Source organism: Phaethon aethereus, assembly GCF_964289735.1.
Source record: "Phaethon aethereus genome assembly, chromosome: 25".
Classification (NCBI taxonomy): Eukaryota; Metazoa; Chordata; class Aves; order Phaethontiformes; family Phaethontidae; genus Phaethon; species Phaethon aethereus.
In genome coordinates, this window is record NC_138601.1 from 4,073,624 (window position 1) to 4,099,808 (window position 26,185).

The 26,185-nt window shown below is 41.4% G+C and overlaps 1 protein-coding gene across 5 annotated transcripts in view; it reads left to right on the plus strand.

The window, feature by feature from the left end:
- Positions 1-2,689: 2,689 nt before the first annotated feature.
- Positions 2,690-26,185, plus strand: part of CDC27 (cell division cycle 27) — a gene marked incomplete at both ends in the record, with an annotated part of 31,888 nt that continues 8,392 nt past the window's right edge. For 2 of the 5 annotated variants that reach the window (XM_082010600.1, XM_082010602.1), the window contains 13 exons: positions 2,690-2,716; positions 8,834-8,909; positions 12,181-12,328; positions 14,448-14,573; positions 15,594-15,691; positions 16,226-16,380; positions 16,492-16,706; positions 17,393-17,507; positions 20,971-21,086; positions 21,517-21,616; positions 22,260-22,467; positions 23,304-23,476; positions 24,787-24,939. In XM_082010600.1, the coding sequence (XP_081866726.1) occupies positions 2,690-2,716; positions 8,834-8,909; positions 12,181-12,328; positions 14,448-14,573; positions 15,594-15,691; positions 16,226-16,380; positions 16,492-16,706; positions 17,393-17,507; positions 20,971-21,086; positions 21,517-21,616; positions 22,260-22,467; positions 23,304-23,476; positions 24,787-24,939 (1,710 nt within the window). Of the gene's footprint in view, positions 2,717-8,833; positions 8,910-12,180; positions 12,329-14,447; positions 14,574-15,593; positions 15,692-16,225; positions 16,381-16,491; positions 16,707-17,392; positions 17,508-20,952; positions 21,087-21,516; positions 21,617-22,259; positions 22,468-23,303; positions 23,477-24,786; positions 24,940-26,185 lie in introns of all 5 variants that reach the window. The other 3 variants (XM_082010601.1, XM_082010603.1, XM_082010599.1) reach the window with 2 other exon arrangements.

Genomic DNA, 26,185 nt, shown 5'->3' on the forward strand with positions numbered 1-26,185 from the left:
GCAGAGGAAATCCACAGGAGAGACTGGAGGCCCTGCTAGCTGTGATATTCCTGCCCCAGCAAGCCAAGAAGCTGCACTCTCACTCCTATATGCAGAGTACAAGCCTTGTATTTGAGTCTCCAGCTTCTGTGCAGACAGGAGTGGCACCGTAAATTAAAACCAAAGAGACTCCTGCAAAGAGACAGACAGAAAAAGAGCAGTGGAAAATGACAGAGGGAACTAGAGAAAAATGTGAGGGCTGTGAAATCCAGCCTTTGAAGCACCCTTGGGTAACAGCCAGCCACGCTTTACTTTGGGGACCTGTTCTGTCTCTTTAGGATAAAGCAGAGCTGATTTGTACCAAAGCAGGTCGGAATGATGCACTTGAACAGACGCAGTATATACCTCTATCTCTCTATAGCTATATGCCTGTATATGTGCCTCCATGCCCTGCCTCCTCCTCTGGAAAAGCTGAGGATCCCAAGGAGCAAGCAGCTTTAGTCCCACAGACATTTAGAAAAACATCTGTGGACACCAGTGAGTGACCCCACATGCAGACCTGCACTTCAGGACTGAGGGAATCGCTATAAATCAGTATGTCCCAAGACAATAGTCAACACCCTGTCCTCTTATAGTTCGGATGCTTTACTTGAAGTCCAAGGGACTCCTGAGGAGAGGTAAAAATAACCCCCCACTCTAAGGAGAGCCGATGGCTGTATCTCCTCAGGCTATGATAAGACAGAGACTCATACCAAAGAAGGTCTGGATGTCAGGAGAGTTAGTGCTGTGCCCTGTGAAATGGTAGAGACAGATGGAGCCAGCTTTCATCCTGAGGAGTTATCAGCCGTGCACAGCAAGGCAATGAGATCAGGATGAGGATGATGAATACGAACTGTGCTCCTTGAAAGGCTCCCTCGGACCCCCAGACCCATGTACACACACATCACCATCATCACTGTCAGTGTGTGAGGCCAAAGGCCTTTAGGAAGGCAGACATTTCACTGTACCTTGTTGTTTACACCCTTTGTGTTCGGCAAAATTACTTGGGTCGACATGACAGAGAGACAGGTATCTGTCCCAAGGGGAAAGCACTGCTCCGTGACCCATTTTGTTATTTGTCTCAGGTCAGGGATTGAAGAAAGCTTTGCCTTTCCATGCCAACCTACTCACACCCTGAAAGCAAACACCTGCAGATTTACTGGAGCGATAACAAACTTGTAAATATGCTTTTCAGAAACACAGAGAAAGATGTGTAAAGAGAGTAGGGAAGCAGGCAGGCCAAGCCTTCCTGCTCTACATGTGACTTTTCAGCATAAGCACCATGCACTCAGCTTTTATTCTGCCGTAAAGATGCAGCCCCCTGCTCCTACACGTGCTCTGCAGCGCTCAGCAGCCCATTGGGCAGTGCCAGGATCCGTCCTTCAGGCAGCATGCGCGCAAAAGCTCCTGGAAAGAGCAGGATAGAGCATCGAGTCCATGTGCGTAGGTGTGTGTGCATGTGTTGGGGGTGGTGTTATGTGGTGGTTGTATTACAGGAAGCCCGCAGAGGGGTTTGGAGAAGGAAAGCCTCTGCTAGTTGTAGGTGGCTATTGAAAAGTAGGTATTTTTAATAAATTGTAGTTTAGTTGTGTGCATTTTTATGCCATCCTTTTGGGAAAGGAAGAGAGCTCTCCCTATGCCAGGAGTCATGGCACCTGCAAACAGATCCAAGTTGTAATTGTCAAATTATTCCTTTTGGCCCTCGTACCCCAACCTGCCCATTTTACTCCTGGCTCTCTTCGCCGTACCCACCCAGGGACAGTGGGGAGAGCCAGCAGCACGCGACCTCGGGACTCACCTGTCAATGACGTGGACAGGCCGTGCTGACCCCCTACACTGGGACAGGAGATGAGGAAAGCACCAGGCAAAGCCAGCACTAGCAGCCAGGTCAACACAGGACACAGCAGGCCTCCCGTTATGGCGGGAAGGAAACCACGGCCCAGCACTGTGAGGGATTCTGGGGCTCCTGACAGGCCCCCGCTGCACCCAAGACACGCCAGCAACCCGTTTTTTGGTATAAAGTGCAAGTTTCTACCTTCTACGGGTGCAAAGGCACCTTGCAGAACGAGCCCCAGGCCCCGCTGGGCGTTTCACGGCACCCCCGACGCGGGGCACCAGGGCTGAGGGCCTGAGGCAGCCACTACCCTCCCCGCTGAGAGGGACAGAACCGTCCGTCTCTGTATTCCCCACTTCAGCCGGCCCGTTTGGGCAGCGTGCTGCCCCGGCTGCCGTGCCGGTGCTCACGGGCACCGGGGGGACGCCGCGGCCCTTCGGGACTCCGCGCCGCCGTCGCGCCCGCACCGTCTCGTCGCGCCGCTCGGCAATCTCCGGCACCGCTCGGGCGACTCCGTCGGCCGAGGCGCTTCCGCCTGGCTGACGAGGGGGCTTTCCCAGCTGTTTTCCGTCGGTGCTCGGCTCTTTCCGCCTGAGGCTTCGGGTATTTCCGGCAGGTAGTTCGGGTGTTTCCGCCGCCAGCTTCGGACGGACTCGGCGCTTGGCCGGCCTCGTTCCTTCCCTCCCCGCCGCCTGCCCCGGTAACGGTCGCTGGGAGTTTAAATGAGCAGGGGCCGGGCCGGGCCGCGCCGCCGCCGGGACACGCACTGAGGCGGGGCCGGGGCCGCCCCGCTCCGGGCTCGGCGAGGAGGAGGTGGTGGAGGCCGGGGAGAGCAGGATGACGGTGCTGCAGGAACCCGTCCAGGTACCGACCCCTGGGCGGCACGGGCTCGGGCTCGCCGCCGCGCTCAGGCCCCAAGGCCCGGTCCGGCCTGGCCTGGCGGGGGGAAACCGGACCCGCCGCGCCGCCCCCTCGCCGGGGCAGGCCTCCCTGCCGTCGGGCCCTCTCCTGTGGCGGGGGGCCCCGCTCTGCCTGGGCCTCTGCCGGGGGGGCTCCGGGCGCCCCCTTCGCCGGTGGGAGTGGGCCCGGTGAACGGGGCGCTCTAGCCGCTTTCCGCCGCCAGCCCGGGCTCCTCCGCCCTCCCGGCTGGGAGCCCGTGGGGCTGCTGGGTCTCCTCGCTCCTTCGTGCGTCCCCTCCCCATCCCCTGCGACCCTGGGACGAGCTGCCCTCGCCCTTTCGGGCCCCCGCCCGGGGGCAGCCGGCCTCCCCGCAGGAGGTGTCGGTCTCCGGCGGCACCGCAGCTGAATCGACTTCCAGAAAAGGCCCTTTCGGCTCCCCCCGCATAGAACCCCTGGAAGACCTGTTGATACCTCTCTCTCCATCTCGTTTACCTTTCTGCATTTGCTGCTATTTCATTTTTAAATGCTCGCAGTGTGCTTGGCTCTGTACGGGTTGTGTAAATGAAGGACGTTTCTTCTTCCCAAGGGGTTAGTACCTTCAGATTGATGGGAGACCTGGGAGAGAAAAATAACATAAATTTCGTTTTTCTGCAATATTTTAGTCTTACTGCAGTTACCCTGGATGGGCTTTCTGCTCTTGTTCTTGGTCTTCCTATCCAAAAGGCATGATTCACAGAATTAAGAGTTGCTGCTTCTTTCCACCTTTCCTGTATGCCCATTACCCTCACTACTCTGTAATTTTAATTAATCGGTCTTCTTATTCATGTTCCCATTCTTTTTTGATTTTTAGCTTTTTAACAGGGTGGGGGTTTTTCCTAGTTGTGCTAGGAACCTTCCACTGTAAGTACATGATTATGTTCTATAATGAGCATAGTGAAAATTCTTGCTTTTGGTTCTCCCTTCTCCTTTTAATGAAAAGGTGGGAGGGGAAGAAAGACTTCTGCTGTGGAAGACCAGCCTGCTGACTTGACCCTCTGTGCAAGATGGCGACAGTGATGGCACTCTTGTAGACCAGGGGTTTGTGTCCTTGACACTACTGTTCTGTTCGTCCACTCTGAGAGCAAGGGTCAATGTGGTGCTGGAAATGCTTTTGGCCACTTGGTCTCTCTCCCGCAGTGGTCGTATTTACGCCATTGCTGTTACCCCTGGACCTGGATGTGTTTTGCATCCGTTGGGTATTCTAGGAAAACATGGGATTACAATAGAAAAAGAAGCAAGAATGCATTGCAGAGTGAATGACAGGAAACAATATTCAATGTTTCCGGTACTGTGCTAATTAGACTAACCAAGTGGAAAATATTTGCTGTTCTGAGAGTTCCCTGATAGAAATGTGCAGTCTTGTTTTCATTTGTCAGAAAGGTAAAGACCTCTCTAATGTCATTCTCCATTCTTAAGTTCTCATCAGCTTGGATGTTTTGATGAGGCGTTGCTACGTTGCATATATCTTCTGTAGATTCTGCCTGCTTTCAAATGTCAGATAATTCCTTCATCAGTGGTTCTACTGCTGTTAGCTTTGCTGCTATTCCTTGCTTACAGCAACACTGATAAGTTCAGGATTTGTTACGGCCTTGATCATATTTGTTGCTTTTAATGGTAAGGAAACCACCAGTGCACCGTCCAAAACAAGGTCACTGTTTGAGTTCTGCCTGGATCTGCTGTTGTAGCTGTAGTCCTCTGTGCCATGGCTATGAGCAGCAGTGTAGAGATGGGACTGCTGTACTACAGCACCTTTCCAAACCAGCTCATGGTTGTTTTTTCGCTAGTGTAACGTGTCCAGTGAGCAGTCTCCGTTTTGCGGTACGCATCTGGGTGAAGTCGAATGCCTTTCTGAATTCCCATTTTAGCTGGAGTCTGCGCATTTCGCTCTGTTCTTTTTTTCAATGATACGATTGGAAAAGCTGACACTACTTCTCATTTTTGTCATTGCAGAGATTTTTCCTGTCTATTTGTCTGTTCTCTCACAGCCTTTCAGATGTCTACAGAGTTTAGCATTCCAGGAAAAAATTGTCATCTTTACAATTGTGATAGGCAAAGCATGACAGATAAATAACGGAATCTGTGTGTATATGTTGCCTTAAAAATGTTGGGTTTTAATTGTATGAAATTAGTGTCCCAAAAAGCACCCTGTTCACTAGATAGATTTTTAATAACTTTTTTAATCCCTTAAGATGAACAAAAGTGCCAGAGTTTACATAGACAATAGACCTCTACTGTACTTCCTGATGTGGTAAATTTAAAACTCTTCAAACATAAAGCCTTGTATCCCATGTGCTGAGAAACAGACTGGATGCCTTCCAAATACTTATGAAAAAAATCTTGGAAACAAAATGAATACTCTTCTTGGAATTTAGCTGTTTAAGGTGATCATCTGATGTGACCCACTTGAATGCTGCTTGAACTCCAAGGCTACTGTCATGGCTGAAAACATGCAATACCAGTGTCTGCTTATTTAATGGGCAGAGTTTGCATAACTAGTAAATGCAGCACAACTTATGACAGAAAACTCTCCTCCCCTACGTCCACCCTGAAGAAGTCTTAAATCATGATAAAAACTGCTTAGCATGTCAATAGGCTATAAAGCTGTGAAAGTAATGTCCGAGGCTATATAACTGTTAGAGGAGCACAACTATCTTTTAAGAGCTCTTTGGCTTAGATATGAAGTGACACTTGGACAAGGCACAGGATCTTCTGGATAGAAGATGGACCTCTCTGAACCTGCTGTTATTTTCTTGCTCTGCTCTCAGAGGATGCTTTGCTGCAGGGCTGTGGCCAGTATGGTAGTTTTGGAATTCTCTGTTCACTTTGCATTTGCAAATTAATGCGTATTTTAAATGAGTGACTAGGACCTGGAGGTTTATCTGGTCTGCAAGCATGCTTAAATAAAACTTTTAAACACTTCAAGCTTCCTTCCTGTCCATGTTTTTAGCCCTGAGAACAGACATTGCAACCAGAGTATCTCAACTGCTTTGCATACTCTTGAGGAGGCTGCTGCTTTGGATTTCTGTTGACAGGTTCCATGTAAAATTTGATAACTACCACAGGGAGGAAACTAAGACTGCATTTAGGTTGTGTTTGTGGTTGTACTGTTTTGTCCTGCTCTGAAGTCTTTTGGGATTAAATAAGCCTTATTGGATAAATGCTCCCAAAGTTTTTTGCTTCAGACCCCTCTTCTGGTGTGGTTTAGCAATTGCCATGTGCTGCTAATGCTCTGTAGATGCATTGAACCTCTGCTAGAACAAACTAAATTACTACCTTATAAAGAGACTGATGTTCCTGTCCAAAATTTGCTTCCTAAAAGGTGCACAAGAAATCTTCTTTTTCAGTAGTCTCAAGACACAGTTGTAGTTTAGACATCTGTTCTAATAGAGCATAGGTATGGCTGATTCCCTGCCACCATCCTTTCCTCTTCCTGCTCCTTTAGGAGAGCGTGTGCAAGGATCCAGCCTTGTCTGTTGAAGGCATGAGTCCAACGTGTACCTTTTGGGTTGCAAAATTACAATTATTACATAACAGGGATACTACCAGCTGACTTCTTGCTTTCACTGGGACTCTGCTCAGCAGCGATTATTTTTTGAGCCACTAGGTAGTGTAACTTTTATGATGTGGCTGTGATACAGCCAAAAATCACTTGTGTCCCCTCTTAGCCTTTGGCAAGACTTTTTGCTGGCAGCTTGCTCCTGTTTGAGAAGTCAGATGACATTGATTTCACCACCCTCACCCCCCCCCCCCCCGTACCTTTGTTTTGTAAGCATGCAGAGTTATGTCCCTGTAAAGACAGTATTTTTAACCTGAAGAAGGCACAACTTGGATAGATTCAAGTAAATGTCACTCATGACTTGATAAAGGAAGAGCTGCTTCTGAGAGCAAGAGAAAAAGGAGACCTTGGGCTGCTCTCACTTGGGTATAGTCTGAAATATTTTTAACACCCTCCTTCTGTCTCGTATTTTTTTGTACCACGCTGTCTGTGCTGCACAGAACAATGTAGAGCCTTTGAGCTTTTCAAGGTAAAAGGGAGTAATCACTCTGAGCAGACTCTGTGGCTGAAGTTACTGAAATGTGGAATACAGCCAAAGAGAAATAATAAGGTGTTTGTATTATAATAATCAAACTAAGAGAGTTCATTCTTAAATACTTTCACACGAGCTTAAAAGAACCTATTGACTTTAGTATATTGTTGGGACCTACTGATAGAAGAAAATAGTATCTCTGTAGAGATTTTTGTGTATAATATTCTATATAGTAATTGGAAACTCTGGTGTGTACTGTTCATGAAGACTGTGTAGGCTTCCCGTGAAGAGAACTCGCACATTTTTCACACCCTGAGTTTGTCAAGTTTGTGTTGGAAGAAGTAGCATATGGTACATGTAACTAACTCTATGTGATGTTTGAAATTTTTTTTAGATTAAATTGGCGCTTGCCTTTCCTACTGGGAATAGCATTACAGGGCGCTATTTCTTTAGCTCTGGAAGATTTTTTTGAGTTTTGGAGTCTCTGATAATAGGTGGTGGAAGCTAGTTCTGTTTGTCTTCAGTTGCTGATGAATATTGGAGAAATACTAGACCACAGTGCCTTGAGTTCCTAAGTTCAGATCTTATTTGGATCAGTAATAACAAAACTACTGCAAAATGGCTGTTTGCTGCTTATGGGAAACTGCTTTGGAACTTGAGCAAGACTGCCAGATGGGAAGGAACCGTAGTCCTGATACCAACCCTGCTAACCTCAGAACGCAAACCCTGATAAGCGTGCACACCGCCACTTGTAATAGGTGGGGAGGAGCGGCTGAGTAGATCTTAAAAGGAATTATTTTTCCCATCCCACCCTTCTTTTACAGATAACAGAAGGCTTTTAATCTGAGCTGAAGAAAATTGGCTGAGTAGTGTTTGAGAGACCTGTGTACCCCAGCCCTATTCTGTTGCTGGACAGCTCTTGCTTGTCGTTCAGCTAATGGCGACAGCCGTGCAAGTAATTATGACAGCTGCTTTAATGGTCTACACAGTTTGTACACCTGTATGTACGTTTGATTTGCGTTTCACTGGAGTAGTGCCATCTTTCCAGTCTGCGCAAATATTGACAGTCCCAAACACTTGAGCTTGGTGTTCATGAAAAAAGAAAATAGTACCCTTAAGCAGGTAGCTGGTTTTGACGAAATAGGGGTATATGAGCAAAATGCAAGAGTAGGTTGCCTTCATGTATGTCTGTCTGTATCAATTTGTCCACCTCATTTGCATTGCATTCATTCTTGTGTGATACCTCACAATCCTAATTAGTAGCAGTAAAGAGGTGGCTGATGAGCAAAGACCCAAACAAAACACCGCAACAAAAAGCAGTGGCATTTGTCTTGGTTCTTAAAGGAACGCCGATATCTCTTCAAAGGAAATGCTGTGTACCTTAAGTATACATACTTAATCAACAGCAGTATTATACTGACAACCTCAGACACTGATGTGATTTCTAGTCCTGTTGATTTTTTGTTTGGCATCTCTCAAGAGGAGATAGTTTAAATGGGTTTAAGCATAATACCATTAAAATGGGTTGGGCACCCTAGCTTTTTCCCACCTCTCCTGCCCCTCCTTGAGCACAGCTAAGAGCAAAATGGACTACTTTGGTAACCAGTTGGGTGGTACTTTTTTGTTCTTATCTTTACTTAATGTGTTATTGTTTGGTGGTAGTTAGCAATAAATCACGCTCAGTTATGCACCAGGATAAAACTCAGTAACAAGTGGAAGTAGTCACTGTTATTTCAGTGCATGTTAGCTGAGGTTTATAGACGGTTGCGTATGGTGACGAGTGAGCAACGTTCTTAGATTGGTTCATGACTTCAGCGCTAAGTTTGCGGGGTTTTTTTAGTCCCCTTACTAATAGCTGAAACAACTAAAACCTGGCCTGCATGTTTATCCTTCTCCATTCTTCTTATGACTCCAGTAAAACAAAACTGAACTTTGCCTTTTGACAGTAAGAGCTAATGAGTTTTGCATTTTTAAAGCTTCTCTCTAAATTTAGATTATTTTCTTTGTCTTGCAGGCTGCTATATGGCAAGCACTTAACCACTATGCTTACCGTGATGCAGTGTTCCTTGCGGAAAGATTATATGCAGAAGGTATGTACTTTGCAAATAAAAAGTTGATGCTTTTTTCAGTTTTGATGTAGGAATTTTGAGCCTCTAGTCCTGCTTTGTTTTACTCCTGTTGTTGTGATAATGAAGTTTAACTTTCTGCTTGGGGAAAGCGGAAGAATGCCTCGCAATTAGGTTGGAAAATCAAATCATGTAACAGCAGCAATGTTATTTTACAGTAAAACATCCTTAAAAAAGTTAGTCATGTGTTTAAGTACAATGTTTAAAGTGTTCTGCTGTATGTTATCAAAAGGGAGAGTTTTTTTAAATAACCTTAAGCATTGCGTGTCTCCCAAGGGCACTTGAGGATAGATGCAGTACACAAGTTCTACAAATTGTCTTGATATTGCAAGCTGTCTTTGCTAAGCAGATATGTTGATTGGTGTGTTAGCTGGAAGAGATAATCTTGTGATGATGAGAGAAAAGCACAGTGAAACTGAGACAATGAGAATCGGAACACATGGAATAGGTATCTCCTGTTAAATTCTTATTAATTGTTACTTCACTGTAATGCTGTCAGATCTAGGATGTCTTGGATGCTGAGCAGGCAACAGTAACACAGATCAGTACTTTTCCTGCGTCTTTCAAAGACCACTTTCTTGTCATATAGTGCTGCTTCTTCCTTAACTTTCCTCCGTGACCTCAGATAAGCTTTTTGTTCTTTTCTACTTCTTTCTCCCTGATACTGGTGTTCAGCTTTTCTTCTCTATTTTGAAAGGTATTGTGCCCTAATCACCAACATGAAAAAACCCAACCCAGACCTTAAGCTAAAATATAAGCATAATATAAATCCTCGTGCTAAACAACTTGAGCTTATAATGTGAATTGAGGCATATAAACGGTTTCATGTGCCATATTTTGTAATGAAATGTTTTGCTTTCAGTGTTTTGCCTGACATGCCCACAATGTACTTAACAAAGGAAGCACAAACCTAATTTTTGAGAAATAAAGACTTTTTCCTTATGTCAAGGTTACGCGTGAAATCTGGGGTCTTCCATCTGGCGCTTAAATGCAAAGTGTTTTGTAGAATATTATGGAACCTCATAAAATCTAGGCGTACATAAACGAAACAGTGTTTTAGGGATGACATATCACCCCTGAACACAGCACATTGTGAGATGCAGGGAAATGCTAGATTGAAGGTAATTGCCAAGGATGTAGAAAAGACCCCACTTTTTGCAGCAGCCAAGAGAAAAATATACGATTTGATACTGGTGCTATCTCTGCAGAATAATACTCTGCAAGAGTACTTCAAACAGCTTTTTTCGGTGACCAACAGTGCTGAGAGAGAACAGCATGCGTGCTGTCACTTGGTTCAGGCAATTAACTGCTAACAAAACATCTGGCTTCTGGTTAAAACAAGTAGTTATACTGCGGAGGAGAAGCTGCTACACTTGAATACGGTGACTTCATGTTGGCAGTAGTGATTTTACCCCGAGAAGAACTTCTTTTAAGTCCACCTGGAATTACTGTCCTTGTGGGGACATCTGTGGCTTGGTAGTTTCCCAGAACTCAAAGTGTGTTAAATTAGCGGATAAGAGAATTGATTTAACTTTAATTTTCAAAAAGATCTTCTGGTGTTTTTAGGATAAGGCTAATAAAATGTCCTCTCTTTGGGTCTTCAGTTTCCATTATCACTGTCTGGGTGATGACACAAATGTAAAATAGTCAATTTTCAGTGTAGCAAAGGATTTGAGCAGGCTGCCCAAAGAGCTTTTTGTACAATGCTCATACTGATTTTTCTGAAGTGTTCCATGTAGGTGGATAAACAAACATCAGAACTGTCTCTTTTAATGCTGAATTCCATTTGCATGGTAGTGTGTTCTGAAAAGTATAAAGTAATATGGGTTTCTTAATTGGTTGGAGATTTAAGTTGCTTGCCTGCCTTTGATTTAAAATACATCATTGCATAAGGGTGATTTGAGTGTAACATTTGGGGGTAGTACAAAGAATAGGGTAAGACACCGTGGCTGTACATAGTCTCTGAGCGTACCTGGGTATCTCCCACGTTTTGCTTAAAACACAGAAAACAGAGTTAAAATGAAGTCATATAGATATTTCACACAATGATAGCTTAATGCTCAAATTAACACCATGGCATGGTAATGCTCACTGCCTCACAGAAGTGCATTCTCTGGCGTTTAAAGTTTCAGCTGATAATTTTACAGTAAGGTTTTAAAGTTACTTCAAGGGTTAGCTCTCTGCCCTTTACATTGTAATCACGGGTAAAATCGGCACATCTGACCTCAGTCTTAAATCTGGATGCCAAGTCAAGCTCTGAGAATAGAATATTCTCAATGTGGTACATAATTCATCTCTGCAGTGGAAGAAGTGTTGAAGCAGACAACAAATCTAAATACTTCCAGTTTCTGCCATAGAGGAATGTTTCTGTCTTGATTACTTTTATTCTTTGTTTACATAGAGATGATTTTTCCTGAAGCTTGACTACTTCATTCGGAATTTAGAAACTTGTGAGGACTCATCTTGGGAAGAGTATTTGTAGGAGAGCTTGTCCCTATCACTACTTTCTAACGTAAAATAAATAAGCATCTGAATGGTAATATTAAGCCATGTTACCAATGAAATGATGAGTGTAGGCAGCAAAAAGGACAAGACTTAATGTTGGGGTAGAGATGACTGGTAAGTGACTGACTTTAATAGTCATTAAAATCAGAAGATCTGCTCCTCTAAGTCATGTGAAGATATAGCATCAAGTGCTTTAGAAAAATAACAGAAGTAAAATTGCAAACAGGAAAAGACCACTTGGAATTAGGATTAAAATTGTAATTAGGCTACTTAGGCTGAAACAGATCTTCCTTCTGAAAGTTCTTGTACATTCCCATTATGCCAGTGTAGTGCAAAGTGTTACTAGCAGGTGTGATAACTGAGCCAGGTCTTGGTGTGGCCAAGAAGTTGTTAAAGTAGCTCTGTTCTACTGGGAATGACTGCTTTGCTTGACTTGCTGTTATTTTAACAAGCTGGCTAATCACTTATTTAGATTAGGTAGCCAGAAAGATCAAAGTTCTCTTAGAACTTTGATGCTGAGAGTTGGTCTGACTATAGAAGCAAATGAAAGTCTGTTATATGCTGATGAATAAAGAAATGCACTTCGTTCAGTAAAGAATTTCTCTAATATCAATACTTGTTTTCTTGTGCCTTGTTCCTAGCTGTCTTTTACTCCCTGCTCCCAAATTCCTTATATCAAAATGGTGAACAACCAACTGATTTCTAAATTTTTTTTTTTTTTATTTTTTAGTACATTCAGAAGAAGCACTGTTTTTACTGGCAACATGTTACTACCGCTCAGGAAAGGCATATAAAGCGTACAGGCTCCTAAAGGGACACAGCTGTACTACCCCACAATGTAAATACCTGCTTGCAAAATGTTGTGTTGACCTCAGCAAGTAAGTAAATCCTTTATGTTCTGTCCAGGGTTACAAATGCATTTTTTGCTTGGAATTTTCTTTAAAAGCTGTCATACTGCATAAACTAGTAATTCATTGGTCCTTTAGCTCTAAAGATTATAAGTTCAATTCATACAGACGTGGACCCATATTGCAGAAATGTCTAAAAGGTATTTAATAACTTAAAAAGGAGCTGCCAAACTGCGTAGGGGGAGAAAACATTGATTACTGATATGACTGAAGGAGATCACTGTGGGAAGTGTTTGTTTTGCTGATACTTATTTTTTTTTAAGTGTTTCCACTATGAATGTAATGGATAGGCTGCTTCCCTCAAACAGTAAGCTCACCCAGTTACTGCTAATGGGTAGATGGGGGAAAAGATGGCAGACAGAAACCTGTTTTTAAAAACCTGCAACAAACCCACCTTGAGTCCACATCTGAGAATACTATGTTCTTATCAAAGTTAATTTTGATGTCAAATACAGCAATGTCAAGGTATCTTCTGGGGTTTCTGGAGCCTAACAGCAAGAGCATATAATGAAATTGCTCAAGCTACAGGCCCTAATGCCCTGGGAGTTTGTTGGTGAGGGTATTTCACTCCTATGTAGACCCTTCAGGCTGTTGCAGCTTAAATGTAGGAAACAATGTCTGGCTGAGGTGTAGAACGGAGAGGATGAGGCACCAAGGAAGGCAAAAACCTTAGTTCAAAAAAGTTGAAATACTGTGGTGGTTCTTTACAGAAGTCTAAATGTTTCTCTACAAAACAGTTTGTGGTCATGTGTTGTGGCTTTTTTGGTTTGTTGGTGGTGGGTTTTTTTGAGTGGTCTTCTTTCAATGACCAAAAAAAGGTTTCATTTCTTTAGAATAGGTAAAGTGATGTTTGGAGATTCACACGGTATGACAAGATTATTTTGCAGGATTTGTGATCCTACCCACAGCATGTAACCAAAATGCAGATCTCTCCAGAGGCAGCAGGGGAAGCTCCTTAGTCTTTGATACTCTCTGTGGTAGTTGAGTCCTTTGACGTTTTTAGAGTAGCAAGGATGTCTTGACTTCTTGTGTTTCTTTTAACACTTTTGGAGCTATTAGGATACAGGTTTCTTTGCATCTTCTGTTGAAAGGGAAGTCATGTTAATTCTCTACTTGGAAAGGTCCCAGTGGAATAAATTCTAAGCTGTTCGTTCCCTCTCTTGCTTTTGCAAAGTCTGCTGTGTGTGTATAATATATCAGCTTCTGAACTGATTTCAGTTAGATAGGTGTGACTTCTTAAATGTATTCTTTAGAATTTGTTAAATTTAACTGTTGTTGCTGTTAGAGTTATGTGAACTCATTTATACAGATGTACCTTATTTCCTTGTGGGAATGGTCTATACTGATAGAAGCATCTACCTACAAGTATAATTTCATGTGATGGCAAGAAGAGATGATTTGTTTGTGCAAGTGTCAGTCTCAAATGCCAGAAGAATGCCTTCCATCCCTGGAACTTGTATAAAGTAATTTTCAAGCCTAATAGTGAGTGGCCCATTCCACGTGAGCGGTACTGCTTGCTGCAGGTGTAGTCGATGCAAACTAAGCCTTTATTCTGCTTTTGAGACCCTCTTGCAAGAAAGCAAGGTGTTAAAAGCCAAAGTCTGTGCCATATCTCAGTATTGGATTTTAACTGACTGCGTGGAACGTTCTAGATAGTTGGTCTTTGTTTCCCAGCTAAGAAATACAAAGTGCTATCTTAGCTTTACTAGGTAAAGTACCTTCAAAAATGAAGTGTCTAGAAGACTTTCTTGTCCTCCATTTAGTATTCTGCCTAAGATTAGGCACTTCTGGAAAAGTCATGTTGTATTAAGTGTCTCTGGTTTTGGAGTGGTCTAGGGTGTTGGGTTGGGTTTGGTTTTTTTCTTCCCCCCCAATAGAGATGTTCGGCTTCAGAGTGCTGCATACCTCCATGTTGCTAGAAGAATCCATCACTTATTTAAAATTTGTTTGCAGGATCTAGTTTGTATGTGGTTTGAAACTTGTGAACACTGACAGTGGATTTCTGTTTTTGTTTGCAGCAGGGTGAAAACACTGGACTGCCAATACTGTGAGCCTTGTAACCCCTTTAAACCTCTTGTTTTTTAAAAAGGCTTGCAGAAGGAGAGCAGATCTTATCTGGTGGAGTGTTGAATAAACAGAAAAGCCATGATGACATTGTTATGGAGTTTGGTGACTCTGCATGCTTTACACTCTCCTTACTGGGACATGTCTACTGGTAATGTTGCTTTTTTAAATTTTGTTTAATAAAGCTTGGGTCTTTTAATATGACCAAGCCCAATTTTAGTCAAATTTTTAGTCACCACAGGGTACACCTTTCTCTGGGCTGTATGACCTGCACAATTTTGGAGCATGATAGATGCAGGTAGATAGTTCTGGAAGCTATCTAACCTGGGAATGCAAGAACAGTTTGTCGTTCTTGTCGTAACCAGAGCTTCTAACTGACTGAAAACACAAAATTCCTCTTTTCCAGGTTGTTAAGCATGCAATCCAAGAGCGTTTGGTTTTGTGTTTTTAATACCTTCGGGTTTGTTCTATATTCTTTCCTAACAGAAACTCTCAAGGCCTGTTTCTCAGTGTTGCCGTTTTGATTTTTCTGTGTTTATTTTGCAGATGTATAGCTATAACCTTCAAATGAAAATTTTGAGGACTGCTAGTCAGAATAACTTTACAAATTTAAGTGTTTTGCTGTTGTGTAGGCTTCAGTACAAGAAAGGTTTCAGTAAATGTGAAAAAAACAGATTGAATAAGAACAGTGGGGTTCTTGGATTCTTCCCAAGTATACCTGTTCTCAAAATTTATTTCAGAGGAAGGTATTATCACAAATATCACAAAGATATTGTAGCCAGATACTTAGGTGTTCAGTTTACCCGCTGATTTATATGCAAAAATATTATCCATAGATATTTAAAATGGCTGGAAGGCTTGCAATCAGGTTGCTGTTTGCAAAAAAGAAAAAAGCTGTTGCAAAGAACAGTATCTTTCTAAAAGGAAAATTCTCAAACTATCTTAGTGCTTACGTAACTTATTTTTGAGGACTGTGTCTAAGTAATTTTCATCTGTGTCTAAATATGTCAGATAACTTCAAAATAACTCAATATTACTCTGTGGCTTAAAAAGAGGAATGTTGCTGTGACTCTCAACATGTTTTTGTTTTTTAACTCATCTTCTGGAAAGCTCGCTTGAACAAAAGTGCGGTTCTTAAGTTTCCCTGTAAACTGTTACATTCTTTTTGCAGCAAGACTGACCGGCTTGCCAAAGGATCAGAATGTTACCAAAAGAGCCTTAGTTTAAATCCGTTCCTCTGGTCCCCTTTTGAGTCGCTATGCGAAATAGGTAAGTCTGCAGCACTGTTTTACTAGCGAAGATGTCTTCTACGTTTCTGGTTATGTCAAGCTTTCTGATTTGCCATTGCCATGTGGCAAGGTTTATTTTACTCCTTGTCTAGAACTGGTAAGGAAAATGCCGGCAGAATTCTTTGGGGGTGGTTTTCTGAGCAATAATGCATTTAAAATATTTGGCCAGCGTTTAGAGCTTTTTGCTTTGTCTTCTATTTTCACTACTTATACATTTTTGTATTTCACAATACTACATGTTTTCCAACCTACACTTAGTAGACCCTTAGGAACTATGATTCTGAGAATTACTTAAAAAAGCAAGTTGTTGTGGTGTTTTTTTTTAATAAAACTGATTGTCCAGGGTTTTGTAGTGGAGGAACACTTCTGATATAGCGTAAGGGGTTTTAAAAGAATGAAATAAAAATGCACTCCTTCTAAAGTCCCTTGTCCCCTGTCCTCCTTGTTTCAGCCTGAACATTCAGCGTATAGAATCAGGAGTAACTCTTATTTAAATCTCCTTCCAATCTCGCAGGTGAAAAACCAGACCCTGACCAAACATTTAAGTTAACATCTTTGCAGAACTTCAGCAGCTGTCTGCCTAACACTTGCACAACGTTGGTATCTAATCACAACATATCCCATAGACAGCCTGAGACTGTCCTTATGGAAACGCCACAAGACACAATTGTGAGTTTTGCTAAAATAATTGTATTTAGGGTAGTCTTTCCAGCTTAACTGAAAACTGATAATTAGGAACCACACCATGTGGGTGTCTAACAGCTGCCTTCCATTTTTCAGGAGTTGAACAGAATCAACCTAGAATCCTCCAATTCAAAATATTCCTCCTTGAACACAGATTCTTCTATGTCTTACATTGACTCGTCTGTAATATCTCCAGATGCTGTCCCTCTTGGGTCAGGAACTGCCATATTGTCTAAACAGGCTCAAAATAAACCAAAAACTGGTCGGAGTTTACTGGGGGGACCTGCAGCTTTGAGCCCACTAACTCCAAGGTAAGTCCTTGAGATAGACTATTTCTGTCTACAGCTGTGCTGTTGATAGTGTTTGTGATTTGAAACAGGGAAGATGTCTGCTGCACAGCGTACTCGGACATGCGTGTTGATAGTGTATTAAAATAATGCTGCAGACGCAAAAGCTAAACAACTTCAGTAACTGCTCTTGGTCTTAGTCTTCATCTCTTCTGTGTTTTTTTTTTTTTAAACGAGCAGTTGGTATTTTTGATTAGAAGATAAGAACTCTTGATTCCTTTATATTGCTTGTTGCAATGTTCACACTGGAAAAATCTTTAAAGGAGTATGTTTCTGCTCTGAAATAAACTCTTAAGAGCATTCCTTGAAGAATCACTGTTTTCCAAAGAGCATGTAAATATATTCTCTGTCCTGTATGCCATTTTTTTAAACAGCGCTTTGTTAGAAGCCATTGATACTTGGATGGTCTGTGTCTATTAGTATTATGCAGGCAAAGAAAGTTCTGTATTTTTCAGTTTCAGGAATAAAAATATTTTCTATTAAAGTGTCTTTTATAGATGAGGATAGTAATATGTTAGAGAGTTAATGTTGTTTCAGAACTACTTCATTGATTTAAGTTGATCATCTGGGTGTCTCTTTTAACCACAGAATCAGGCCAGGTGTTATGGTCTAACACTCTAGATTTTGACCCTTCCTCTTTGTTTTTTCAGCTTTGGAATTTTGCCACTAGAAACCCCAAGCCCTGGAGATGGATCGTATTTACAAAACTACACAAACTCTTCTTCTGTAATTGATGTGCCAACCACAGGAGCACCTTCAAAGAAGGTATCTTGCATTCTAGAATGTGATTGTTGTTCTATGAATTTGATAATGCAGTCTACTTTATCTGCATTATGGATTCTTCTTTAAAAAACACTGCATATGAGCTGAATTGTGCTGACAGTGGGGAGAACCCAACTTACCCACTGTTTACAAAATCTGTTTTGAAAAACAGTTTTGAGTGTGGAACTGACTGATCGCTCCTTTGATTGTGGAAATGGTTTGAGTTAATAGAGAATTAAATTTATGTATAACTTCTCTACAAAGTGTGTGTAAAAGCAAACAAAAACCTCAACCCAGACAACACTCCTGCTCTTACTAACAATTAATTCATGCAGGAAAATAAAATGTTGTTCACCAGCCTATGTATATTTATAGGCTAGTGAGGTTGGGGTGCAGGAACAAGTTTATTTTTAATTTGTCTACAACTGGTTAGGTATCTCCCTGACAAAACTTTTTAGACTTTTCTGAAGTGTTAGTTAAAATCAAGTTTGCTGTAGAATAGTCTGTTACACTGAAACAACTGTTTCTAAAGGCTCAATAGCTTTTTATTTTGAAAACCTTCTTTTCAGCTAAGCAATTGAGGCAGCAAGAAAAAAATACACTATCTCAAGTAAAGTCTGTGTTGTAAATGTTTTCAGCTATTGTGCACTTCTTTTGGCTAGCAAAACATTTTTGTTTTATTAACTTTTATAATTATAAGAAATAGTGTTTTATTTCTAATTAAAGCAAGCCTTTTTTCCCCACCCGAAATGCACAGGCATGTGCAGACTGCCTGGCTGGTGTTGCTAGAGGCAATCTGAGGAAGGTGCTATATCCTCTGTCCACCTGCCATCAGAGGAATGTACAAGCACTGATTCGAAATAACGAAGGATTCATAACTTTTCAGTGTGCAAGGTGGAGTCCGAAGGTAGTCTAAACTTGAAGTTTTTCCACTTTCAGGGATGATTTAAAATAATCCTGGAAGCCTCAAGTGAGCTGAAGCTACTGCTTTCTTGCAAGCAGTTCTTGAATTCTGGTTTAGAGACCGGAGTAATCAAAGTGTTGCTGGTTGTCTGTGGAGGGCTGACTGATAGAAGGATGCTGTTTCACCTGGCTATGTAACATGTAGAGGAAACTAAAAATTGTCTTTTTTTACTTCGTAAGAAACTGCCATAGTTGCCATAGTGATAAATGAGAGGTGGAATGTTGGTGACAGTTGAAGAACCATTTGTTCCTTTCTAAAAACAAAAAACCTGAGGATTTCTCCCTGTATTTTTAGTAAATCCAGAAGTCACATGAGGAACAATAGTGTTTTATAGGTGGCCAACTCTTTAAAGTAAAAACTCAGTGCAAGTAATAGTGTTTAATTCCTAAAAAAGTAGAACTTGAATTTCCCCATTTGATGCTCTGGACAAATCAGTTGGTGCTCAGCTTGCTGTGCCATTCTGCAAGTGAAATCTGGGAGCTGTTAAAAAGTGCATTTGTCTTCTCTTATTGGCCCAATACTTAATAAAAGCCAGTAAGCAAGTAACTTTTTGGATGGTCTTCGGAAGCCTGTGACTGGGAACTCTGGGATCTCATTGCACAAGCCATAGTGCTGTCCTGTCTCTACACATATTATTACTGCAACACTTTCTATCAGTTCTTACTCCTGCCTTTTTTTTCTTTTGCCTTTGTTCTGTTGGGGCTGGACTGTGCTAAAACAGTCTGCTAGAACTGTGCTTCATATGGCTGATCCAATTTCTATCCTGTAGTTGCTCAGGACCAACCAGTTTTCCGTGGTGTGGTTGAAAATGCTGGCTTGTGGTGGATTGTGCCTATGTAGGAGGGTCATGAGCCTTAAAAATTGAAATAGTTAGCAAAGCGTAGCTCTTCAGGGTGGTACTCATCTGCATTTAACCTCATGTGTGTACTACGTGGTAGGTGAAAAGCTTTGGGGAATCAAGTCATAGTTGCTCCTTTGTTGCTTTGCTAGGTATGGTGTAACAGCACCGAGGTGTAAATTTTGCTAAGCTGTGCATATGCTTTCTGCCCAGATGCATCTGTGCTATTACCAAACACAAATATTTAATACATTTTAATAAACAGCTTAGCATTCTGATGCCTGCTTTGTCCAATGCAAAGAATCACTTGTCCACTTTCACTTCTGCTCTTCAAATTACCCACTTAGAAGAGGTTTAGTGTAGCTGTGGCTAGAATGTGCATGACTTAATGGAGCCAGTTTCCTAGGAAACACGTAAATGAATGAAACATTAGGATGGATCCAAAGCCTTCCTATGTGAGTGGGCAAGCATGCTTGCTGGCTGCTTAAACTGTCCTCTGATAACGAAGAAACTGAGAAGGGAAGAGAAGGACAGAACGTTAGAAGTTAGATAATGCATAAACTGGTGTTGCTTGTGCTGTCATTGATCCCACTTACCTATTTCTGGTCTCTTAAAAATATCTCTTCCAAACAACCATAGCTGAGTTGAATGCTGGCATCCCTAGAGTGGGCAGAAAGATAGGGTGTAAGCTTTCTTAAAGGCATGGAGGGGAGGACCTGTTATGAATCCTTTATAAGAGGTCTACACATCAGACAATGAATTTCTATCTGAACTTGTTCCTTAGGTCTCAGATTCACAGTCAAGTTATCACAGCTCTAAGTTCCCACACGTCAGCGGTTCCAGGGTAGGCATCAAAGTGCACATTTTAGCGCTCTGAAGATGTGTGAAGATACAAGACAATGTTTTGGTGCTAAGTCATATTGCATGCTTGTACCTTGTGGCAAATAAAAGGTACAAAAAATTGCGTGTGCACACAAAGCATTGCTCAACTGACGTGCAGCAACTTGCTGCTCCGTGTTAACTTGACTGTAGGTATCTATTAACTTTCTATGCTGCATAATGCAGGTCCCTTTCTGATGAAGTAGTTTATTTCTTTATCTGTTCCAAAAGCCCATGCAGTAATGATTCAATTTATGAAGTTCTGATTTATGCTATGAACAGGTATGCTAAACGGGAGCAGCAGACTCAGATGTTGTACAGTGAGCACCTCAATGAGGTGTTAATGGCGAATGGCTTCTGGACGTGATTGTAATATGATAATTCAAAAATCTTTTTCTCTCCATGGTTGTGTTTTTTGGTACAACTTTCTGTGGAGAAGGAAGTTTTAAATATGACATCTTTTTCATTCCCTTTTATTCTTGCACTAACATCTTAACATATAGTCTTGCCACTAGATGGAGGTTTTATATCTTTCAAATAAAGTGCATGAAGTTGGTAAACTCTGTTATTGGCATTTTAACAGGTAGGAAGAGAAAAAATGCTTTTTTGATGGGTGCTCCTTGGAGGGGGACCCTCACTTTTTATTGAAATAATCTATATTTATCCCATACTTAATCCTCCTTTGTGCAATATTTGATAGGCAGAATGGATTTGGTGTGATATAGCAGAGATTGAGATTTTTTAGTGACATAATAACAAACCTGTAGAAACTTTGTGTTATGCAGACTGTCAGCAGGATAAGCCAAGCTGGAACAAAATCTGTCTTCTCACAGAGCGGAAATAGCCGGGAAGTCACTCCAATTCTTGTTGCACAAACACAGAGCTCTGGCCCACAGACAAGGTAGGGGAAAATAACAACAACAAAAAATCATCTTGATGCTATCTTTTGCATCTCCTTTCTTGAAGGAATTTGGTGCTTTATTTGCCCAACCTGTGTGGGTGTTCCTGCAGAATTCCTTTTTGGATCAGGAAGAAGTGTATTTTTTTGTTAGGTAAAATAACTTCAATGGGTAAGAAAGAAGCTCGTGCGTAGTGGTTGGTCTGTTTGTTTTAAATCTCCTTTGCAGTTAGACCGTTTCATCAATAAATGAAAAAGTAACTGGAAGGAAATTCTGCTCATGTTCTTAACATGCAACAGGTAGATTTATTTTTTCTTCTCCCTTGCAATGGGAATATCTGTGCTATAGTACTTGTTCAAAACAAAGATAAAAGCTGGTTTTATTAAAAATGGAGTGCATAACTTTAGATTTTAATGTGCTGGTTTTTTTCAGTACAACACCTCAGGTATTGAGCCCAACAATTGCTGCTCCACCAAACGCACTGCCTCGAAGAAGCTCTCGCCTATTTACCAGTGATAGCTCTACAACAAAGGTAACAAACTTCATGTGTTTTACAAACTTGTGGGTTTCTTGCCTGTGCCGCTGTACTGACTAATGATTTCCCTATATGTGTAGCAATTCTGACAGCTTAAGAACAGGTTCTATAATGAGCAGAACTTACGAAATACCTGGCTGGACAAAACATGTCATGATGCCATAATAGGTTATTTTTTCAGCTCTCAAGTGCTCAACTAAAATAGTGGGAAGAAGAGTATCATAAACAAAAAAAAAGAAGACGCTGGGTTGACAAGTGCAGTGATGCCACTAGCTGTTATTTGATAAAGAGGTGGTTGTGTTCACGTGTATTTGAAGAATTCATTTCTTGTGTGTGAAAACAAAGTTATGTTCCAGTTTTCTGCTCTCCAAGCAGTGGAGCAGAACACCAAAGTGCAAATACTCATGGACTGTAGTTAGGCAATGTGAACATTTGCTGTTTAAAAGAGAACCAGTAAACATATTCAGTGAAGGTACCGAGTGTCTGTGTGATTAAGTTTAGAAGTCAAATGGCTGGGCATCGTTGTTAAGGCTGCAAAGAGGCATAAATATATTTTTACACAATTTGCTTTCATGTTTAGTTACCTGAATGTAAAATAATATATATCTCTCTCTCTAACTCTTATTCTTCTTACTTGCAGGAAAATAGCAAAAAATTAAAAATGAAGTTTCCACCTAAGATTCCAAACAGAAAAACAAAAAGTAAAACAAATAAGGGAGGAATAACTCAACCAAACTTAAATGACAGTTTGGAAATTACCAAACTGGACTCTTCCATCATTTCAGAAGGGAAAATTTCCAGTGTGGCACCACAGATCCAGGCTTTTACACTACAGAAGGCAGCAGCAGGTCTGTTTGAATGCTGTTGGACTGTAGTGAAGTAAAACTTCATTATATCTGTATTTTAAGGTTGAATGAAAAAAATGTTTTGTTCCAGTGTTGGTTTCTTTCTTGTTTCAGTTAGCCTGCAGCTATCACCTTTGTATAATTATAAAGACATTGAATTCAGTATCTTCTAGTTAACTCACAGAGAACATGTGAAGAAGTAGTAAAAAGTGGCTAGTTGTAAGCAGATATATCTTGCAGGCTTAATCCTTATTATTAATGGTTAAAATATTTTCAGGCGAGATCCTCAGAAACTGATTCAAAGGAGCTATGAGGAACCCAATCATCTTCCCTCAAAATCGAGCTTGTCGTCTGTTCTCCCTTCCTATTTCCCATTTGTTTAAAAACAAGTCTTTATTCAGATTGTCAGAAAATCCTAGACAAACTGCTGAATACCTCTCTTTTGGCTCGATAATGTTTCCAGGCAGCAAGAAGAGGTATCCATGGATACCAGACATGTGGAAACTGTGTTCAGACCTAACAAAATGTTTGAATAGCTGTTGTAAATGCAGAACTCCAGTTGCCGCAAACTTCAGGGTTTCTCTGTTCCTGAGTGTTCTGTTGCTGGTTTAAGAAGTTGTTACTATCTGACTTCCATTACAAAGGTTGATGTTTAGAATATTGTGCCTAAATTAAGAGTGCATAGGCCTGTGTTTGGGAACTCCCAAAAGATGTTCATAAGCAAATTCGGGAGCAGTGCCTGCCACAATGAAGAGCTTATGGGATTAGCAGTTTCAAGTAAATAAGTCTCAGCTGTCTTTTTTTTCTTTCCACTTTTATTTATTGTATTTTTCTCCTAGAAGGTTTGATGAGCCTTCTCCGTGATATGGGGAAAGGTTATTTAGCCTTGTGTTCATACAACTGCAAAGAAGCGATAAATATTTTAAGCCATTTACCATCCCACCACTACAACACTGGCTGGGTGCTATGCCAAATTGGGAGAGCTTACTTCGAACTTGCAGAATATATGCAGGTAGGAACTGTGTGGTTCGGTTCTTACTCTTTTCACTTTTGTTTTGCATAGCTTTGCAAAAAACCTGCAGGCTTCCTGCAAAAGCTATGGGGAAGTTGACAGTTAAGATAATTGTATAAACATAAAAGTTATACCCGGAATGGATTTAGGTCTTGAATCTGCAGCAGCCAGTAGTCATTGAGCTTTCCTGAAGAGTTACACTTTAGATTTCTTCTAACGTTATTTCCTCTTGCATCCAGCCATTGGGGGGGTCTCCTTGCCTCGCCCTGTCTTCACCCACAGCTGTGCTGATGTAATTGTTTGTACTGCAATGTTGTAAATTAGATCATCGAAACAATTCTCACCCTTTTTTTAGTTAATGGAGATCACATCAATGACCTAGTTTCCTTTGCAGCCTCAGAAATTACAGCATTGGCACAGCTGAGGTGATCTCAGACCATTTCTGAAACAGAAGCGAGTGGTTAAGGGTAATCCATCAGTTCAACTCTCCTTGTCGCTATTGTCCTAATAGCTGATGTGCCTGTTTTCTCAGAAGTTTTTTAAAACACTTTTTGACAGATTGAGCACAGGAGACAAATGCGGTAGGTTTCAGAAGTGTTTTTTAAACTGTACACGTAGTCTGATGAGAAATGTACTACTTAACAGTTCATTTTGAAAACTGAGGGTACAGAGCTTAAAGATTTCCTAAAGCTAGCCTTTTTCCCTTGTTGCTGCTTTGAGTGGTGTAACCTGGAACTCAAGTTTATGAAATAGATATCTATGTTAGAAAGACTTCATTAGTCAACTGTTCATAGGAAGCGTAGCTGTCACAAATGAAAGTAAAGCACATATGTGTTGTCGCATGCTTATGTATGCCCTCATCCCTGTGTCAGCCGTGTTTACTGCAGTGATTGTCATGTTGCCTTTTGCCCTGTAATTGTTATGCACAATGTTTGGAGGGATGTAGCACTGGAATGAATGCGATACCTGTCATCTGTTAGAATGGCTAATAATCGTAACTGGCCCGTAAAAGTATGTTGCGCTTTTTCTGATTTTGCAGAAAAAACTTTTTTGCCTTGCTTGTGTGCTGTGATAGAAACAATAATGTAATCCTAGTCAGCAGTAGGGAGGGCTTGCTGCATTTCTGCTTGCCGTAACTATATTGGGGTATAGTCGCTTGCTTTGCTTGAAGGGGAAGTTACAGGACTTGTAACTCTGCGTAGTACAAAGCAAAGAGGATGCGCTCTGGACATCCAAGGCTTCTGACCTTGACTTGTGTGCTCTGCTTTGGTGGGTAGAGTTTTGTTTTAAGCTTTAATTTCTGTTCTTAGGCTGAGAGAATATTTTCAGAAGTAAGGAGGATTGAAAACTACAGAGTAGAAGGCATGGAGATCTATTCGACTACACTGTGGCATCTGCAGAAAGATGTTGCTCTTTCGGTTCTTTCAAAGGATTTGACGGACATGGATAAAAACTCACCAGAGGTATAAAATGCTGTGGTGTTGAATGAGAAGACGGTAACTGTATGTGGTGAAATCAATTATTCGGAACAAAGCTCTGAACTCTAGTCTAGTTCACGTGGGTTCTCCTGTGAGAACTGCATGGCAAAACTGGAGAGGGAGGTGGCAGGATTGCCTGTTGAACTGATGATGCTTGAAATGGCTTCTTAGAATTAGAATATCAGCTTACATGGAACAGGTTGAAACCTTTTATCTGTTAAAGGTTATTTAAATTTGCATTGGCACCATTCATCCAGGAAGATCATGGGTTAGTCACTCCTACTGCTGCCAGTATGTGAAGATAAGGAGTATCTTTTTCCTGTACCACCTTTTAATTGCTGTAGTTAATTCACTGGCACTTAAAACCTATTTGCTGTAGTTTTTATTCTCAAACATAATGTTGCACATTTTTATGCCAAAGACCATTAAACTGCTGTGTGTGTGGTAGTATAAAGTCCTGATACCCAAAAAGCCAGGCATCTTTTGAGTAGGTGCCACAGTAAAAGTAATAGATGTGTGCATTTATAAACGTGTTCTTGACAGAGTTGAGAAAGCTATAGATTATATTGGGATGTTTTTGTTGGATGAGAGAATCCTGTACAGGTTGTCTCGTTAGCGTGTCTAATAATGGGAAAATCAAAACCAATGAAGCAGTTGGTAGTTGTAGTAAGATAGTCTGGAGATTCTAGTACAGATTCTAATACAAGGAGTGGAGAACAGTTATGCAATTTGGCAGTAATGCTAACAGTTTGGGAAAGCTGGGGACCCTGGGCGGTGATGCTTTACTATCTCAATGCTGGTTGCTGAGCAGGAGGGAAAGAGGAGGTTGCTGCTAAAATTGTTGCTTTGCCGATTTCCAGATTTGTCAGCTGGAGGGAGCTGAGGAGTGAAAGTGAATGTACTATCTCCCCCTTCGTATTCTTAAATATCTGAGATGTCTTATTTCTAGCCTTTTCAACAGCTTCAAGAGCTTTAGTTGTTAGTCATTGAAGTATGTAACTGGCACAAACTTGTTGGTGTGTCCTTAGATTCTTGGTTACTGTATTTCAGCTTGTCTAGCTATAAGATGTATTTAGGCCTATCTGCCTCTCAGGAATGAGGCTTAACTAACTGTTGATTTATTACTATTGTTACTTTTTTTATCTAGGAGGAAGTTATAGGTAGTTATGTAAAGCAGTGTGGAAAAATCTGTTGGGGTCAAACTTAGTCACGCTGAGTTGTAAAAAGTGTG